The sequence below is a fragment of the Pseudoliparis swirei genome, chromosome 4 (assembly GCF_029220125.1).
Source record: "Pseudoliparis swirei isolate HS2019 ecotype Mariana Trench chromosome 4, NWPU_hadal_v1, whole genome shotgun sequence".
In the NCBI taxonomy this organism is placed as follows: domain Eukaryota; kingdom Metazoa; phylum Chordata; class Actinopteri; order Perciformes; family Liparidae; genus Pseudoliparis; species Pseudoliparis swirei.
The window spans coordinates 27,743,295-27,764,815 of record NC_079391.1 but is presented as its reverse complement, the minus strand read 5'-3'; the positions used below and the strand labels follow the sequence as shown (position 1 = coordinate 27,764,815).

At 41.7% G+C, this 21,521-nt stretch overlaps 1 protein-coding gene across 1 annotated transcript; it reads right to left on the bottom strand.

Moving 5' to 3' along the window:
* Nucleotides 1–18,826: 18,826 nt before the first annotated feature.
* On the bottom strand, nt 18,827–19,912 carry LOC130192681 (uncharacterized; the record flags this gene model as incomplete). Its single annotated transcript, XM_056412787.1, has 1 exon — nt 18,827–19,912. A coding segment is annotated over exon 1 (906 nt), but the record flags the coding sequence as incomplete, so codon positions are not given.
* Between the last annotated feature and the right edge of the window lie 1,609 nt (nt 19,913–21,521).

Below are 21,521 nucleotides of genomic sequence, written 5' to 3'. Positions count from 1 at the left end.
GGAAGATCATCGGTGCCTATCGTGGCGGCAACCCAAGAACCCACTGGTGGGAGACCGGGGGTGAGAGAAGCCATCAAGCTGAAGAAGTAGGTCTCCTGAAACAGCTGAGGCAGCAGCAGGCCAGAAGGGCAGCATCTGCGGTTGTCATGGATGCTAAAACTCGGACACGGGAGAAGTTCCGGTTAGCCACGGAGAAGGACTTTCAGTGGGCACCCATATACCTGGCGGAGGCTGTTAGGCACTGGATATTGAGCAACAAAGGAGGATCCCTCTCCCCGGATGGACGTCATGTGTACCGAATGAACAGCGTTACAGAGGTACACACATTCAATGAATATAACATAAATTATTAACAATGATTAGTAGGTATGGACCACGATCCAGATTTCCACAATCCCCGTAAACAGAAGGAGGTAGAGAGGAGTAGCATCAACCGGGCCATGGCAGGAGGCAGGGTGAAGGAGGCTGTGCCAATGAAGCATGAGGCCCTTGAGGCCGGAAGCACAAAGAAGGAGGCACAGCCAATGAAGAAGCAGACCAGGGGCAGGATGCAGGAAGCGATAGCAAGGAGTAAGGGGGCAGGCCTCGGAGCAAAAGAGGAAAGTCTACTCTTTAATGTGGTGACTGTTCCATAAAAGTGGAGCTTTGATACCTGAAGGCTCTGGCTCCCATCCTACTTTAGATGATGTGGTCCTGTTGGCCTCCCCGGACCGTGACCTCCAGCATGACCTCCAGCATGACCCATGGTCACAAACTCTGGGTCATGACCAAAAGAACGAGGTTGTGGATACAAGCGACCAAAATGAGTTTTCTCCATAGGGCTCAGGCTTGGAGATAGGGTGAGGAGCTAGGACATCAGGAGGGAACTTGGAGTTGAGCCGCTACTCCTTCAGGTCGAAAGGAGTCAGCTGAGGTGGTTCAAGGCATCTAAACAGGATGCCTCCAGGGCGCCTTCCACTGGAATTTTTTCAGGCAAGTCCAATTTGGAGGACGTGCAAGGAACGAAAAATGTTTGAGCAACTGATAGCTGGTTGATGTTCTCTGTTAGCTCCTTGACGTGCTCTGTTAGCTGGTTGATGTTCTCTGTTAGCTGGTTGACGTGCTCTTTGCAAGAGATCCTCAGTAATCACTAATAAGATCCACGTGCAGAACGAACGTATCAAACCGATGAGCTACATGTCTGGTTAATGATACAATATTATTGTTGCTGCATCAGGCCAAACACATTCATGATCCATGAAGAACATGAGAGCCTCTTAGTAATATTACTTTATTTAAGGGAAGGCTGAAAGTCTATTCTGAAATACTTTCTAAATAGGCTGAAAGACTATTCTCCCTTCAAGAATAGATAAAATAAAATACTTGTTTCCTTGTCTGCCTCTCGAGCCAGATTGGCTATTTTCCTAAATCCATTTGAGGTTGTGGATACAAATCGGTCACTTCCTAGATTTGAGCGCAGATGCAAATTTGTATATTGATTGTGCCAATCTAGCCCTACAGGTATTTTTTAGGGATGTAATACATCTGGTTCTGTCTGTGGGCCTGACCCTACCACCGGTCATGGCTAGCATTCCAGAAAAGGGGGTTTGAGGATATTAAGATACCTATCATTGTAGCTTTTTGATTATTACTATCTATGTTGTATTTGAATTGTCTGCTTGTTGTCTTTTTACTGTGTGGAAAAAAACTGTGACCAAAGTGCTGAAAACTAATAATGCTGCCAGATGGTGTGTTATGTCACCTGCAATCTTATTTGGAATAAACACATAACAGATGGGCAAGAAAAACCCAAATTAGTTTACTGATCCTCATGGCTCAGAGCATATATTCATAAACAATATTTATGGGTTTTTCTCATTTCCAAAAAATCCCCTTAGAACAAATTAGATTTTTGGGCAATATCAGAGAAGAAAAGAAAGAAATATATTCAAATGCATTTATTCATTAACCCACGGGACCAAATTAACTATTCTATCCCATGTGATGTTACGGCTGTTGATTTATGGCTTTAAGCACCTATACACTTTACTTCTGGGGCAGTAATACACTGGAGTTTTCCAGTTCAGTTTCACATTTATTTGATCATTCTTTATCACTCGGGACACAAGGTCAAAGCCCTCAAACAAACTTGAATTGAAGTTGACAGGAACCACCTGTCTTTGGCCTGTATGGCCTAAGACCATCTTACCAAAACACAAGTCTTGCTTCACTAGCTTTTGTTTTCAATTTGATGCAGCCAGCTTTCTCCCCCTCATGCTCCAAAAGATGGATGGTTATTCGTTTGGAATTGTTCCACAGATAACAGATGACCTCCGAAACGTATCATCAAATCTATTGTTTTGTCTTTAAAGCTGATTAAATGTGTTCGTGAAGATGTCTTGAGTATCGACTTCTCCCGACAATAAGGTCAATATCATTTCTAATATGTTGTTGCATTAGATTTCATTAACCTGTATACCTTACTTCTGTTACAGCAATGATCATATTCTTGTTCATCAAATTTTGATCAAATCACTAATGTTATTCCACATAGTCACATACTTATTTCTCATTTGCTCTCTCAATGCATGATATGGCTCTACAGAAAATGTGCACATACCTTACCAGACCAGTATAATTTAATTTCATGGCTTAAATAAAGTAACAGGTGAAATATTAACAGTTATATCCTACTAAGAGAAAGTTAACATAACGGATATGGCAATAATTCATGAGACACACACGGTAAATGCACTTCCAGTGACTTTTTAGTCATCTGACCCCTTAAAGCCCTGTACACTACATGTCAAAATGTACACACACACATTCATACATTGACGACAGAGGCAAGATGCCAACCAATCATCAAGATTGTATCTAAATATTCATTAATTAATTCACAAACCGATAGCACAGCTTTCGGCAGCAATTGGGCTTCAGTGTCTTGTGCTTAAATACATTGACATGCAAACGGGAGGAGACATGAACCGAGCCACCCTTGAAGGGTATGGAAGCAGAAAAACTACAGCATGACTGGGGAGGGGAGGTGTTTCATAAATATATAAAAATGCTAATTTCTCAGACAGAAATGCAGCTTAATGGGGACGGACTAGCTAGATGGAAAATGAGCAAATGGGTAGCAGCTCTGCCCACATTTTGGAAATTTTGTTTAATATTTAACAATTTAATTATGTATTATTTCACCCACATGCAACACATGCACCAGTGATAACCAGAGTGCTATTTTTAATGACTTGAGCTGCAGATATAACTTCAATCTTTGCATCAGGATGCACAATTAGTGACAAATACCATGCATTGGAAATACAAGTCCAATGTCCCAGCTGTCACAAATTCCACTCCATCTTAGATTGTTTTAATCCTGCCTGCTTGATTCTCACTCTCTTATCGTTTTCTGCTACTCACACCCTGTCACGATTCATTCCCCTCACCTGTTTCTCAGTATTTGTCTAGTCTGTACTTGTGTCTTGTGTTCTCGCGGATTACCACGGTCCAAATGCCCGGATGTGACTTGCTCCGCTAATTTGACCAGGGATGCATCGGAGGTGACTTGTGCATACTTGGGATGAACAAATAAATGGGGAGCAATGGCAGAAGAGAACACTCACAACTTTGAAATGGAATGTCATTTTAGAAGGTATAGTTTAAAGAAAAAGTTGTTTGGTCATCGAGTACGTTTCTGTGAGCAGCTCGGACATGCATCAAGCTGAGGAGACGGAATACAGAAAGCAAGAAAGCCCGAGGGTGCACTCACTAGAGTGCAGATCTCCACAAGGTATGTCTCCAATGATTACTGCTTGTGTGATTGAAAGGATACAACTGCCTATCAATCATCAGGCAGGGTTCACGCATCAGGTGGCAGGCTGTCTGATCCCTGCTGCCCTATCACATTCTCGGCAGACTGAACAGCACCTGTTATCGAGGGGCCAACCCTGAATGGCAGACTGTCACCTAGACCCACAGTTTGTGTAGAGAATTTGGATCTATTTCTGTCACAAGTAGACATGTTGGCTTTACAACACACAATTCAAGGAGTCTTCTATATGCATTGCCTCCTTTACCCTGTTGCAACATGTGTTGGATAAGGTGAGTGAGGAAAGGGTCCAGGTAATCCTGGGGGCCCCAAACTGGCCAACACAAACATGGTTTACGGACCTGAAGTCTCTTTTGTCAGGGAGGCAATGGCCCTTTTTTGTTGTGCCATAACGTAGAGATCCACGAAACCAGAGCCCCTTCTACAGGAACCTTTAATGTATACAAGGGGAAATATTAGCTCTCTGGTCCACTGCACAGGAAGGCCCATTTCACTGCAATATCTGTGCTGCCTGCACAGCCTAAGACAGAAGGGGGTTTCACCTTCTACACTGATGACCTCATGTTTTATGCAGGGGGGGCTGTCTATTACACACTCCTAACCGCTGTTTAATTCCTTCCTGCTGCTTAATTACATTCCTGGATGCTACAAAGAGGGCCCCGTTTGAGCTTCGACAAGATGCGAGACTAGAACTTGTGTCCTTAAATACGACCCTAGTTGTTGCGCTAGTATCATGGAAATGCGTGAGCCATTTGGAAGCTTCGTCTGTGCATCAGTCTTGATTACAAATTCTAATGATATTACAAATTCTAATCATGATAGGAAGATTATCGTGAAATAATTGTTCAATCTTATGCGCGTGGTTCCCTGTGTTATGAAATAGCAGTGGGGTTTTCAGGCAATTTAATAAATGCAAACGGATTAAACATCCATGTGTAATGCCTCTGCCAAAACACTGGTGGATACACTGAGCACCTATCTCCTCTTCTCTCTCTCCTTATAGATGAATTTTCATCTCTCCATTGCACATTACTAAATCTGCGTCCCCCCCAGAGTCCTTTTGACTTCACGTCTCATAGGGTTCATTGGACCTGGCTGGGTCTGATGCCATGGCCCTTTTGATGCCCCGCCCACTCCTCCTCCTCTCTACCTCCATCTGCCTGATGGATCGTGGTCCATGCCTACTACCAACTATTTATACACTCTGTCATATTCATTGAATGTGTTGTAACTCTTTAGTGATTCCTTCTGTACACATGACATCTATTGCATCTGTCCATGCGGGGAGAGGGATCCTCCTCTGTTGCTCTCCTGAAGGTTTCTTCCTTTTTTTCCCCATGACATTTTTTTTCTTCTATTTCTTGAGCGTTTTTCCTGATCCGATGTGAGGTCCTGTGACAGGGATGTCGTATGTGTACAGAATGTAAAGCCCTTTGAGGCAAATTTGTAATTTGTGATATTGGGCTATACAAAACGAACTGAATTAGTGGAGCATGGGGTTCCATGATGAATCAGACACATTTTAGAACCTTTACATTGCATTTCATTTAGCTGACGGTTTTATCCAAATGCGACTCACAATCATGTTGCATTCATACACCGTATGAGACACAGCAATTCAGGGTTAAGTGTTAGATGTTAGATACTATATTTTGCATTTATATTTTTAATACTCTCGTATTGAGTGAGCCATAAAGGCACCATCTATTATTTACAGTGCCATGAATCTGTCCAATCAGAACAGTCCCATAGCAGCCTGCTTTTTTTCTTTTTTTTCCAGGATAATTATGTTCTTTGAAGGGATGATGAAGACATGATGCAACACGCAGCAAGCCAGTATAAATGTTAATGTGGAAAAGGACATTTTATCATAAACATGCACGTAGACCGCCTACGTAATTTAAACATCCTTAATCAAACTTGTTTTCAAGTTGTGCCGCTCAGATCACCAAACCAAACATGATGGATGTCCCTCAGCCACAGGGAAGCTCTAAAAAACAAACATGGTTGTTTTGTATTTCGTAGGAATGTTTCATACGGTGAGTTTGTTGACGTACGATTCAAATCTGTGAGGCTTAGACTCAGGCTGATGGTTAGCTTCAGTCTTTGAAAAGGAAAGCGTGCCTCTCTTCTGCCGCCACAAGCTCTCTGCTACATTTTTGTGCACTGACATCTGCAGATATTAGGTTTACTCAGTATGTCACCATTAGAACTTTTGTCAACGTATCGTATGTGAAGCAATGGACATTAATGTATCCCTGTGGATGAAAGCTAGACTATTAAAACAAGTTGGTTTCCAATTGAGTTATATGAAATTGTAACACCCTGTTCTGTTACTCCTGTGTTCCATGTCTCCTGTGTCTTCTGTCTTAATTGTTTAATTCCCTGCACCTGCCCTCAGCCACTCTTGTCTCGTTACTGTCTGATGTCGTACACCTGTTTCCCCCCCTATATATTGTGTCAGTCTTTCTCTTGTCTGCTGTCGGATTGTCGTCTATGGTTCCGTATCCTTTTCCCGTCGTCCTGTCCGTGTTCCTGATCCTGCCTGCTTCGACCCTGCCTGCCTGCCCTGACCGACGATCCTCTGCCTGCCCCTTTTGGACCTTGTTTATTTTGCAACTGTTTTGCCTCATTAAAGAGTGCTTTTTGTTATTTATATTGCGTCCAGCCTGTCTCTCTGCGCCTGAGCCTCACCCTGTCACAAGGACCTGACAAATAACTTTAAGATAATAAAACTGAAAGAAATGTTGTTAAAGAAAGTGGTTAAATGAGATATTGTCGTTAATAATAGGGTCAGCGGTAAATCGTTGAAAGCAAAAGGTTAAATTAAAGTAAAAATGGACAAAACACTGACCATACCTTGAGGGTATTCTCTGGATACATTCTCACCTGCCGTACTGGGTTGTAGGAAAAGAAGGGGGCGGGGTTAAAGAAAGTGTAGTATATTCTCGATCCCGGTCGTGATGCCAAATATGTAGTATATTCTCGATCCTTTTCGTGACACCAAATATGTAGTATATTCTCGTGATACCAAATATGTAGTATCTTCTTGTCGACCGTGGAAGATTGAAGAAATGATGATGAAGAAGGAAAGTTCGAGCGACTCCGCACTTGATAGGAACACAAAGTTTATCCTACAAGATACAGGTCAACAACAGACGCACGCCTAGAACGACTGGGGACTTTCAGGAGCAAGATTGCGAAAGTCCGAAGATGTGACATTCTGCTACAAGTTATATAGGGAGAAGGAAGGGCCGTTTAAGGTCACAATCTATAGCCGGCCATGTCAGTTGGGGCTAAAAGTGTCTTTCTGACCCCCACCCTACATGGTCATCTTCTGCACCAAGGCCTTCACCCCAGTGGGCTTCTATTCTCAGATCTTCCCCCAACCTACAGCATTGATACTTGATACTGTTGTACACCACAAATTCCCCACAAAAGCCAGACAAACATGAGTGTAGATAGCTTGGTGAATGTTTAAATATTTAAGTACATTTTAAGGGAGGACACTGTAGCCCGTGGACATGACTGCACATGTATAGCTTATGCTCGAGGGATTTTGCTGAGTTTGGTGCGAATGTAACTGTAAAGCTAAAGTTTGCAGAGTCCCTGGCTCAGAGGACTCCATTGCTGACCGGAAAGGACTGCTAGTGTGTGTTGCTGCTGAGGACTTCACCTTCTAGTGGGATCATCCTTTGGACCACCTGTTTCTATAGACTGATGTCACGCTGGGAGTTAGACTTTCTATCTATTTTGCTCTGCAGAGGTGTGTGTGTGTGTGTGTCCGTGTCCAGTTATTGTTACATTTTATTCTGAGTCTGCATTGTAAATAAAGGGATTTTTATGGGAGATAGTTTGGTATATGTATGGCATATTTTGCCACCCTGGCATGAAGATTATCAAATTTGAAATACACAAAATGATTTATGAAGCCAGCACTGTGGTACTGAATTTGGAAAAATTTGAATAAATGTCTGGGGGACAATCTGTTAGGACCCCTGTCTGCTCCTAGTGTGTACTCCCCTCCTGTCTGTTTTGCTATGGTGGGTCATGACCATGTGCTTTAATGTTTTGTTTTTGTCAGCCTATGGTTTCCACCCAATACCACGGCCCTCTCCTTTGGCTCAGCTGGGGTTTGGCGGTGAGTACCGCCAGCTGATTTAAGCACCATGGCGTTCCCTGGCACGTTCAGCTCGCTCTGGTCACCAGTCTGGTTCTTCTCGTGAGTTGGAACATCTAGTTTGTCGATCCCGATCGTGCCCAGGAAGAGACTTCGGTCGAGTTGCCCTCCCGACTCGGGCGAAGGAAAGAAGTGTTCTGGATTCGCTGGAAAGCTCTGGTCGTTGTTTTGATTGTTTAGCCTTTTGTTTCCCTGACATAAGGAAAATAAAGTCCTCACTTTGACTTTGAAACTGCTGCGTGAGCGTGCGTTTGGGTCCTCCACACCAGACACTAACACAATCTTCCCAAGGAACAAACCAGTATTTCATAAATGTGTTATAATACATTGTTTGTGATGAAATTGATCCTTTGCTTTATCGCTGTAGTTCATGTGACAATAAATGCACTTATTATTTTTTCCATGTTCTTTATTTTAGTTTGACAAGAAAACTCTTAACAAACAAAGGAAAGTTTGATCACTAGTGAGTTGTGGTTGGCTCATAAAAGAGCCGTTTAGGATGTGCTTGGGCATTACACGGTGTCTTGCCATGGAAGTTCCTTCAGCAGAGAAGGAGGACCTGATGGCCTCCCTCACCCTGTTGGCCTCTTTTGGCGAGTTATTGGCAGCAATTCTTCAAAGATGTGACTCCACCTCCAACCAGGATCCTCACTGCAGTTGTGAGGAGTCTTCATTCACTTCTCCGCAACTTCTGGTTGGAGCTCAATGGCACGCCTGTACATCCTCCACTGAGAAGAAAGGATCCCAAAGGCATTCTCCACAACCGGCAGAGTTCAGGCGAGACAGTAATTGAAGATCCGACGCGCCCTCGAAAAGATGTGGCCGGGGAAGGCCTGATGAAAGGCCTCGTCGGCAACAAAGACGTGTGCCTGAAGTCCTCGGTGATCGGCTTCTGTTAGGGACAGGTCAGCAGGCAGTTGGAGTTTGCCAGATTTTAGTGTTTGACCCAAAGCTGAGTTGGCCAGACTCCCACCATCACTGGTTCTGACGTAGCCCCCAACATCAATCAGCCGGAAACAATATTGCGCACCAATTACTGCAAGGAGAACCAAGGAGAAGGTTTCCTTGTAGTCGAAGAACTGGGATTCTGAGTTGGCGGAGGCTTTGAGCACCACATGCTTTCCATTCAATGCTCCAGAGCAAAGAGGAAAATTCCAATTCATTCAAACCCCACATCAATTGACCTCCAGTCCTCTGTGGTGGGCACACCATGAGCTGAGGCAACATCTGGGACAATAGACAGTGGAGACCATGACACGGACGCTGTTGGAAATGTTCCTACATGAGTCACCAGAAGCAAGATATATGCGGCACAAAAAACATTCTTTTAACAGAGTTGTACTGAATATACTATAGGTGTTAGTTTTGTGTTATTGATGCTATAGGCATGAATACTTAACCTAAATGCATGTGAGTTTATAACATAAGTTATATAGTATGTAGATAAACAAACACTTGCCTGCCGTATTTGTATATAATATGGATTACGTATTTAGAGTATTTCATGAAACTGCCACTCACTGGAGACAGATGGACAGGCGCTCCGCAGCTGAGATTGAACGCCTGTAATTGGCGTCCAACAGAGAGGTCCTGTGATCAACCCAAGGTAACAGGTCATCAAACTTGTTACTGGTTAGCCTGAAGAAGCGCACCGAAATTCACAGATGTGTGCGGCGATGGGTGATGTTATGAACCCAAAGACAAGTCGTGTCTGATGTTCCGACATTTGTGGAATTTCCACAACAAGTATAAAGCAGAAATAGTGGTTATTTTTTTCATGCCAGAGATAAAACCATTTCCAGGCGCGAATGACGGGAATAAACCAAAAATAGTCGGGCTTACTCACGCGAGTAAAGCATTTCCAATGTTCGCAACGCTTTTGTTGTGAACGCAACATAAGATTCTCTCCCCCTAACAGCCTAAAGGTGCGTTCACACCAAAAGCGAAACTATTTTTTCGCGCGACCGAATCCCATGAAAAGTCAACGTACAGACGCGTGTGGCTGCGATAGACGCGATATTTTCCCGGGCGGCACATTTGGTGCGACACGATGTGGCCGACGCGTTAACAGCGGCGCGTTTTCAGTACTCAATGCAGTTTCTTTCAGAGGCTACACAACCAATAACTGTGTCTATTAGTATAAGTAGTTTAACACCATTAAATCAACTGAAAACATTATACGATCATTTGTATCAATATTTTAAGAGGATTTTTATAGGAATGTTAAATAAAAACTGTCGGAACCAAGTAATAATTCCATTACACTGATCATGTGTTCAGAGAAATACTCCTTTAAAGTCTCTCCAGCTGTTAAAGCCGACTCACAGCTGATCACAGCTGCCAGTCATAAGTGATGCTTCAGAGGAAAAGATGTCTCATTTATCTTAACAGATCTTCTTGTTTCCGCTCACCTCGCATGGAAAAGACGTAAGTGAGGGAAACGGGGATGCAATTAAGAGACGTGGGGTGCACCCATGGAGCTGGAGTCGGCCAAAAAGATAGTAAGTTAAAGTTCCAGAGGACACAAGTGGCCGAGAATTTCTAAATAAAACAGAAAACCAACTAAATCAAAACCAAGATTGTGCCAATCTGAGATTGTGACTAACTCTGCTTCCTCCCCCCAGTCTTTGTGACTTTAAGTCTCATAGGGTCCATTGGACCTGGCTGTGTTTGGTCAGCCGGCCTCCTGCCATGGTCTCCTTCTGTCTCATGGATTGTGGTCCATGCCTACTATGACTTATTCATAAATGATGTCATATTCATTGAATGTGTTTATGTAACTTTGTAATGCTTCATTCTCCACACATGACCGCTCTTGCTGTCCGGGGAGAAGGAAAACAGGAAACAAGATACACTTAGTTTAGGGCAGACAATAAACTAGAATTAAACAGTTTCTAAAGCCAAAACACAAATTGGGTTACTTACACTCTTCATACACTATTGTTGGATCAAAACGTAGGAAATATTGTGTTTGTCATAAAATGCGTCGATGGAATCCAACAGACATGAACTCCAACCAACTGCTCCTTTGGACTTCATGTTAAATCTGACCACAATATTCTCTCATGAAGCAAACTGGACCACTCTTATCCGTCTCATGTCTCATTTCTCATTTCTACACCCGACAAACATATAAAAGACATTTCTGCATTCACAAGTCTTATGCTCCGTCACAATGACAACCATGCATGCAGCGTGCGTGCGTGCGTCTGCCTTCATATGAAGATTGATCACAATTTATTGGATTTTCTGCTGGGTTCCGTTTGACATTATCTGGCATTTTATCTGTCTGCTCATTTTTGGACCATGGGGAGTTTAATCAAAACCTGTTTTTACACAATTGTCTTTTTCTTCTTCTTTAACATAGCCAATATATGTTCATGTTGGTTTAATGAGAAAAGAACCAATCTAAATAGAAAAAAGCAAGACTAAGAATCTCCAGCTATGTTAGCATTTCAATGAGACAACAGTGGTTTGAGCTAAAAGCTATCATATGAATGCTAACAGGATATTCAGTGTGAAATCCTGCAAACATTTTACCTTATTCACTATATTGGCACTAAAGGGTAAATGCAACTGAGGCCGATGGTAATCACATTAGTTCTGCAGCTATATGGTCAACGCAATTATTGAACAAATACAAATGCTTACCTGATGATTCATAACAATCCATTTGTTAAGTCCCCCTTTCTCTATTTAATGGAATAAGGATGAATGAATACATGACAACAAAAGAATATGTAAAAGTCAAAAGTAGACGTAATGTTTTTTTTACATTATTTCATTTAGCTGATGCTTTTATTCAAAGCAACTTACAATCATGTTACATGTATACACCGTAGACATAGCTACAGGGAGAAGTTCAGGGTAAGTGTCTTGCCCAAAGTTTAACAAGATTTATTTCCGCTCGGGGTCGAGATCAACAAAAAGGTTCTTCAAAAAGGGGAGGAGGTCAAGACAGGTGTGTAGCAAACAAATAGAAATCAACATTTAAAAAATAGGCCTGGCCACCTACTTCTGGAAACAACAAAATGGCTTCACATGCTTCACCAAAACAAATACAGAGGGACTGACTAATAAACCTAATGTTTCTATTAGAGATGGGCAAACAATACCAGAGCTCCGAAGCTTGTGGCAATCTACTAAACTGTCGTGTCTCGACTCCAAATGTCGGAGGTTCAATTCAGTTTATTTTATAAAGCCCAATATCACAAAGTACAAATCTGCCTCAAAGGGCTTAATCCGTACACATACGACATCCCTTTCCCAGGACCTCACATCGGATCAGGAAAAACTCCCAAGAAATAGAAACAACCCTTTCACGGGGAAAAAAAAGGGTTGTTTCTATTTGCCATGTGTACAGAAGAAATCATTACAGAGTTATAACACATTCAATGAATATGACGTATGAATAGTTGATAGGTTGCATAAGATGACAAAGGTCACGTGACTGATGACGTCCGAAGCTTTAAACGTCACTGACAAAGCAGTTTATTGGTTTGACAGCTTGGCGCCTAACTCTGCTACATACGATGCCTGAGTGTCAATCATCAATATGGGATTTGAGAAACGAGATTCACAGGAGATTGACAAGAAAGAGAATTAAGAGTTATTGTGAGCATTGGAGGAAAACTGCGTTCCACAATTCAATTATTTTTGTAGTCCAATGTCACAAATTTAGCTTTACAATCTGTACACATGCGACATCCCTGTCCCAGGACCTCACATCGGACCAGGAAAAACAACCAAGAAATAGAAAAATCTGCAGGGTCATAGCAGACACAGCCAGGTCCAATGGACCCTATGAGACGTGAAGTCACAAAGACTCTGGGGTGGAAGCAGAGTTAATAATGTGCAATGGAGAGATGAAAATGGATACATAAGGAGAGAGAGAAGAGGAGATAAGAACTCAGTGTATCCTAAAACGTACCGCAGCACCAGTATCTGTTGGCATTAAACTTTAAGGCCAAAAATGTACTATAAACACTTCAAAGTGTTATTCTATAGTCTAGTGTGTAACACATATACACACACGACAAACTTTTCCGTTCCGAGTGGGTTGGATCGAATCCCATCACAAACACGTCGTTTCATTATATTGATCAGCATTTAGTTTTATTGAAATGTAATACATCGATAACGGTTGTATACAACATCAAATCCGTGATTGAACACAGCTTTAATTGACTTTTAGTGCAGAAATGTGAGATTGAAACATTGAGGTGTTGTGCTAGTGCGTCGACAAAGTGTTAAACGGTTACTTTAATTTCAGTCTGGCACCAGACGTTGCCGTTCTTCATTGTGACCGCCCCGAAGCTTCCCGGTACAAATAGGAAGAACGCCTCAATGCGTCACTAGGCTTCATCCGCCCATCACTAGTTTCTAGACAAAGTGCACACACGTAAAGGGTTACCCAAACTCATCGACTGTCCTCAACCTCCCAGCACAAACCTTTTACACATGGCATAGAACAAAAAACGTCCCCAGTGAAGTCTTCAGGCTTCCTCCTTTTAAACTTTGCTGATTGGCCAGCTTGAATTCTGAGGAACCCCAATGCAGCGTAATTGGCCTGCACAGGTGGAAGCCAATCACCTGATTGGCACCTGAAGAGAAAAACAAGGGGGGAGGGGGTAAAACACGTACACATGCGCTTTGCACCAGCCTCACACGTAACACCATCCAATAGCTGTCCGGACAAATCAGCCATTGCCATCCTTTGAGCATAAAATAACAGGTGTATTTGGTAGCATCTACAAATCTGGTTAATTAATTTTGGATTAAGCTAAACGTTAAACAATCTATCCAACTTTCTGCTAAATCTGACCGGATGTGGAAGCCGTTTAAAACTTATTGGCAATCATTATTCTAAATGACATCAGTTAATAATGTATTCATGTATAACAAACTTGACGGTTGTAGTATGTATACCATTTTGTTTCTGTACACTGAGACACTCCTTTATCATATGCGTAGTACAGCACACATTCAACAGGTACACCGGAAGAATTAAACACTGGCTGTAGGGAGCAGTCTTTGTGGTTGTTGTGTCTTTTTGTGGTTATTTAGTGTCTCTTTATGTTTGCTTTGTGTTTTTATAATTGTTGTGTCTCTTTGTGGTTTTTGTTTGTCGTTGTAGTTGTTTTATATCTTGTTGTGGTTGTTGTGTGTCTTTGTAGTTTCTGTATGTCATTGTTTTGTGTCTCTTTGTGGTTGTTGTGTGACGTGTGTCTCTTTATGGTTGTTTTTTGTCTTTGTAGTTTTTCATGTCTTTGTGGTTGTTTTTTGGTTGTTGTGTGTCATTGAAGTTGTTTTATGTTTCTTTGTGGTTGTGTGTCTCTTTATGGTTGTTTTTTGTCTTTGTGGTTGTTTTTTTAGTCTCTTTGTAATTGTTTTAGCAACTGAATCAATAGGCCTGTGTCGAGCTGAAGCCGTATCACAATCTACAGTACAAGATTAAACACATCTCGCTGTAAGTTCACTCATTTCTCGTCTTTTCATCGTCCCCAAAGTTTTTGGGGATTACAGAAAAGCGACCAAATCAAAGTCTTCTCACCACATCAGTTTAACGTTGTGCTTTCTCTCCACCTTGTAGAAATACAATCTTCTTGTATATCTCCTCGCAGTAATACATAACCCTGAATTGTGATTAATGCCACATCTGTAAAGGGATTGTAATGCTGAAGTTAATTTTCTCAATCGAGGTATACGTATTTTAGCTACAGTTATTACGAACGCTATTCATAACTTCTGGTGTCACTGTTTGTCATGTCATCCATGGACACCAACAGAGCTGTTTCACATATTAAATATCCATGCTTAAGGGTACAGCTCAGAGGTATTAGATGAATTAATTAAAATGTGATGAACCTAACATTCATATCAAATTAAATCATAATTTCTCTCCTGTAAATGGGAATGTTCCTGAACAAACGTGTACCAACAGAATACAGCTGACTCTTAACACTAAAATGCCTCTGAATGTGCTTGCTGATGTACTTCCCTTCCATTTCTCCCTCGTCTCATCATGAAGACGATATTGGCTTTTTCTGGACTGACGGCTCCTCGGCCGCTCAATGAAACATAGATTGAGGGACGCTCGTCAATATGTGAGGAGGGGAAACAACTCAATAAGATGCCAAAAGGCTGTCTGTCGTGGGTCAGACAAACAGACAGTTTCACTCACACAGTAGCTGTAAAGGAAACATATACAATGGGGACGGAAAGTATTCAGACAAAAACAGAAATGTAGAAATGAAAACTGTCTACTTTTCAGGTTTTTTCTGTCAAGATGGAGTGCTGAGTGTACATTGAGAAATATATATTTTTTATTTTCGCAAATGGCTGCAATAAATCAACGAGTGAAACATGTAAAGGGGTCTGAATACTTTCCGTACCCTGCACTAATATATATATATATATATATATATATATCTGTTTAAGATTTGCAAATAGCAGTCAGCTCTGTCATTAGCAGTTTGAGCTAAATGTACTTCTTTGAGACCAATATGAAGAATACTGCAGCAGTTTTATCGTAAAAACCTACTTTGTAGCTTATGTTTCTTTTCTTAAGTTCTATTTTTATATATTAAATACTGAAGCAAATCCATTTTGCTGTTTGGCAAGCAAAATTAAATGTTGGCAAAATAACTTCGCGGCTAAATCAGCAGTGTCTATGACGATGCCAGCCTTACTATCCAGGCTCCATTATCATATTGCACAAGTAATGCTTATTATATTACTTGTTTCTATTTTATTATTCGTTTTATCAGTGAGCTATACTACTGTGATCCTGTAATTTCCCCACTGAGGGACTAATAAAGGAATATCTTATCTTATCTTATCTTATCTTATCTTAAAAGATCTGGGTTCGCCGTTACACAGATCATAATCCTAAATCATAATGTACAACTTGTTTGATGTTTAAAGAATGGATTTTTATTTTCGCTTAACTACAGCTCTTAGGTGAACTTTAAAAAAAAATTATCTGAAGAACAATATTTTATATTCTAATTGAGGCAAAACAACTGAATAATGGAGGAAAACCTCCATTATTCAGTTTGAATAGAGCTTATTACAACTCAAACAGACAATAACTCATTCAAAGATGATTATCTATACATTAGGATGAGCCCCAATGTCATTGTAGAAACAAATGTTGGTTGCTATCCGGGGTTTTTTTCACGTTATTCTTTCGCAATAAAGTCCTTTTTCCCTAGCCAGACCATATGAGCCTCGCCCATGACCTCCGCCTCAAGCAATGGAAAGCCCTGTGTGAGTGCTGGGTAGCCCCCAGACAAAGGCTTTTACACACCAGGGGAGTGAAAATGTTCAATAGTAGCTTGGGAATCTATCAAATCTAAACTATTTATACAGCCAGCTATGCAAATTTCTGACAGAGTACACACTATCGAGATGTGATTGACTATTGATATCCTATCGATTAGAGCTTTTAGTGTTTGCTGGTTTCACTGGGATTGATACAGCTGTTTCAGAGCCATGATGCCAGTGATGTGAGAGTATTTCATAATCATGGTTCTTTTACACCGTCGATATTGTCACCCAACCTATCCTCATACAATGGCTCATATGAGAATTCAAACCTTTCCTTCATTAAGTAGTATTTCTCCTGTGTTTTCCTATGAAAGCGTGTGTGTGTGTGTGTGTGTGTGTGCAGCTATGATGAATCAGAATAAGATGGCTGTTATTTCGCTGGGATCAGATTGTCTCTGCCAGAGTTCACAGAAAGAAATCTGTGTGAACTCTGTTCCACTGCAGCAGATGAGCTAATCCTACATCCTCCTTTAGAACCCCAACCCCCCCCCCCCCCCACACACACACACAGAGAGTGAGAGAGAGCGTTTTTATCCACATGGACCAGGTGCAGGGTTTCTCAGCAGCAGATAGAGCAGAACTACTACATGTCTCCTCTTCACACCTGTCAGCCCTTTGCCATCAATGGTCACCTCTGTGTGTGTGTCTGTGTGTGTATGCCTGAGAGAAGGCCGGGTTATGGCATGTTGGTTTCAACCGAGCAGAACCAAGTTGGGGCAAATCTGATGACCCATTTTCTTTCGGGCTACAGGTCCGTCTCTCAGGGAGCTAACAGACAGTGCAGGCTTCATGAATTCACTACACAAAATGTTTTTATTTATAGTGTACGAGGTGAAAGGACACAGGCAATCTGTTTTCTTTTTAGCTGTTTATTGTTATTTAGAAAAACTGCCTACGCCCCCATAGATTGGGGAGGAGGGGCTAAGCCAGTCCCATGTTTTTATATAATATATATTTAAGACTCGTTTCTGGCCTAGCAACCACATCAACTAGTTGGTCATTCTGATTCGGCATTGCATGCTTTTGTTGATCCTCCATCATATCTGTCTGGCTTGAGAATTATACAAAATAACTAATATTACTCATGACTTAAGTAAGCAAGGGTCATTCAAGGTATCTAAACCCACAGTCAAGCCAATTTCTAATCAATCAATCAATGCTGTGTGCATGCACTGAAAACACGTTGTGGTAATATGTCTCTTATCTATCTGAAGTGAATGTAACATTGCACACAAGCTTTGACAGGAGTAAAAGAGAACTGCACATGCCAGAAAAAAAAGTGGAAAATATTCAACTTCTTCCAAATTTCCAAAAAGACATAACTCCTCTGAATTCACTTTTATTTGAGTGCTTCCAGCACGTGACTTACTGCTTGTGTCGCTTAGCGTCTTTGCTGGAGAAGGAATCTGCATCGACTTAATTCCTAGCCAGGTGGCTATGAAATCAATGTCATGGGCAACAGGCATAGATCTGTGAAACCCTGTGATAGTCTTACTCGATCATACTGTTATTCGTTTAAAATGTAAAATGTGTTTAGAAATGTTTGTTTTGGATTGAGTTTTTAGCCTCTAATGAGTCATTTTATTAGGTGTTAGCACAGACACAGCCGTGGCCACTGACTACAATCTGTTGCATGTCTGGTCCCATTAGACATGATTGCTTCACGCTTTCACATTCGTGATGTTGTAGCTCTTGCAATGAGTCGACCTTCACTTTGCCTTCTATTGTGTGTTGGTTTTCAGTTGGCTGCTCCACCCTGTTCCACAAGTTAAAAAAAAAAGAGAGTAGAAGCTAGACAGTGAAGCAAGAAAGGATAAATAAAACATATGCTCTGTTTGTTTTTATAGTAGTTATTCAATTCAATTCAATTCAGTTTATTTGTATAGCCCAATTTCACAAATTACAAATTTGTCTCGGAGTGCTTTACAATCTGTACACATAGACATCCCTGCCCCAAAACCTCACATCGGACCAGGAAAAACTCCCAAATAACCCTTCAGGGGGAAAAAAAGGGAAGAAACCTGGAGGAGAGCAACAGAGGAGGATCCCTCTCCTAGGATGGACAGATGCAATAGATGTAATGTGTACAGAAGGACAGATTTAGAGTTAAAATACATTCAATGAATATGACAGAGTGTATGAATAGTTCATAGTAGGCATATTCCACGATGGAGACCTCCACGATCCATCAGGCAGATGGCGGTGGGGAGGAGGAGGGCGGAGTCTCAACAGGACAGTGGCGTAGTCATGAGCAGGAATTCCACGACCCAGACGATCCATCAGGCAGATAGGATCTATGCCGCCTCATAGGGTCCGATGACCCCATGAGACCGAAAGTCAAACAGACTTCCCAGGAGAATGCAGGGTTAGAAACGGGTGATTGAGAGATGAAAATTCATCCTTAAGGAGAGAAAAAGAGGAGATAGGTACTCAGTGCATCCTAAAACGTCCCCGGCAGCTATAAGCCTATAGCAGCATATCAAGGGGCTGGACCAGGGCAAACCTGATTCAGCCCTAACTATAAGCTCTGTCAAAGAGGAAGGTCTTAAGTCTACTCTAAACGAGGTGACTGTGTCTGCCTCCCGGACTGAAATTGGAAGCTGGTTCCATAAAAGAGGAGCTTGATAACTAAAGGCTCTGGCTCCCATTCTACTTTTTAAGACTCTAGGAACTACAAGTAGTCCCGCATTTAGTGAGCATAGAGCTCTAGTGGGGCAATATGGTACGACAAGCTCCTTAAGATATGATGGAGCATCACCAATCAAGGCTTTGTAGGTTAAGAGAAGAATTTTAAAAGTGATTCTTGATTTTACTGGGAGCCAGTGCAGAGCAGCTAGTGCAGGAGTGATGTGATCTCTTTTCTTAGTTTTAGTGAGAACACGAGCTGCAGCATTCTGGATCAACTGGAGGGACCTAAGAGATTTATTAGAGCAGCCTGCTAATAAGGAGTTGCAGTAATCCAGTCTCGAAGTAACGAACGCGTGAACCAATTTTTCTGCATCTTTTTGAGACAAGACGTGCCTGATTTTTGAAATATTACGTAGATGAAAGAATGCAGTCCTTGAGATTTGCTTTACGTGGGAGTTAAAGGACAAGTCCCGATCAAAGATAACGCCAAGATTCTTTACAGTGGTGTTGGATGCCAGGGCAATGCCGTCTACAGAATCCACATCACCAGATAATTGATCTCTGAGGTGCTCAGGGCCGATTAAAATTACTTCGGTTTTGTCTGAGTTTAACATCAAGAAGTTGCAGGTCATCCATGTTTTTATGTCTTTAAGACATGCTTGAATTTTACAGAGTTGGTTGCTCTCCTCTGGTTTTATCGATAAATATAGTTGAGTGTCATCTGCATAACAATGAAAGTTTATGGAGTGTTTCCTGATAATATTGCCCAAAGGAAGCATGTATAAGGTAAATAAAATTGGTCCAAGCACAGAACCTTGTGGAACTCCGTGATTAACGTTGGTGGTTATCGAGGCGTCATCGTTTACAAATACAAACTGAGATCGATCTGATAAATAGGATTTAAACCAAATTAGTGCCGTGCCTGAAATGCCAATCGACTGTCCAGTCTCTGTAACAGGATGTCATGGTCAATGGTGTCGAATGCAGCACTAAGGTCTAACAAGACCAGGACAGAGAGGAGTCCTTTATCTGCTGCCATTAAGAGGTCATTTGTAATTTTCACCAGTGCCGTCTCGGTGCTGTGGTGTTTTCTAAATCCTGATTGAAATTTCTCAAATAAACTATTATGATGTAGAAAGTCGCACAACTGATTTGCGACCACTTTCTCAAGGATCTTGGAGAGGAAGGGGAGGTTAGAGATCGGTCTGTAGTTAGCCAACACCTCTGGATCCAGAGTGGGCTTCTTCAGGAGAGGTTTAATAACAGCCACCTTGAAGGAGTGTGGTACGTGGCCTGTTAGCAGAGACACATTGATAATATCTAATAGAGAGCCGCCAATTAAAGGCAAAACGTCTTTAAGCAGCCTCGTCGGGATGGGGTCCAAGAGACAGGTAGACGTGTTCGAAGTAGAAACCGTTGAAAATAATTGGTCACGGTTGATAGGAGAAAATCTCTCCCAATATACACCAGGGCATACAGCGGTTTCCAAGGCCATTCCACTTGAGGACAGATTGGCACTGGTTATGGGCAAGAGATTATTAATCTTGTCCCTAATAGTTAAAATCTTTTCATTAAAGAAGTTCATAAAGTCATTACCACTAAGGTTTATAGGAATGCTCGGCTCCACAGAGCTGTGACTCTCTGTCAGCCTGGCTACAGTGCTGAAGAGAAACCTGGGGTTGTGTTTATTTTTTCTATTATTGATGAGTAATAGGCTGCTCTGGCATTACGGAGGGCCTTCTTATATGTTTTAAGACTATCTCGCCAAACTAAGCGGGATTCTTCGAGATTAGTTGAACGCCATATGCGTTCAAGCTTTCGTGACGTGTGCTTCAGTTTGCGGGTCTGAGGGTTATACCAAGGAGCAAACCTCCTCTTCCTCACTGTCTTCTTCTTCAGAGGGGCTATCGAGTCCAGTGTCATTCTCAGAGAGCCTATGGCACTGTCAACAAGATGATCAATCTGGGACGGACTAAAGTTAGACCAGGAGTCCTCTGTTATATTGAGGCGTGGTATCGAATCAAATACAGAAGGAATCGCTTCTTTAAATTTAGCTACAGCACTATCAGTTAGACATCTAGTGTAAAACTTTTGACTAACGGAGTACACTCCGGTAGTATAAATTCAAAAGTTATGAGGTTGTGGTCTGACAGAAGAGGATTCTGTGGGAAGGCGTTCAAATGCTCAATGTCAACGCCATAAGTAAGAACAAGATCAAGCGTGTGGCCAAAGCTGTGAGTGGGTTTCTGTACTCTCTGACAGAAGCCAATCGAGTCCAACAAGGAGATGAATGCAGCACTAAGGCAATCATTATCAACATCCACATGGATATTAAAATCTCCAACAATAATAACTTTATCGGTTTTAAGAACCAAACTTGATATAAATTCTGAGAATTCAGATATAAACTCTGAATATGGACCTGGTGGACAGAATCACAAATCGAATTGGCTGTAGTGTTTTCCAGGTTGGATGTGAAAGACTAAGAACAAGGCTTTCAAATGAGGTGTAGTGTAATTTTGGTTGAGGATTAATTAATAGGCTCGATTCAAAGATGGCTGCTACTCC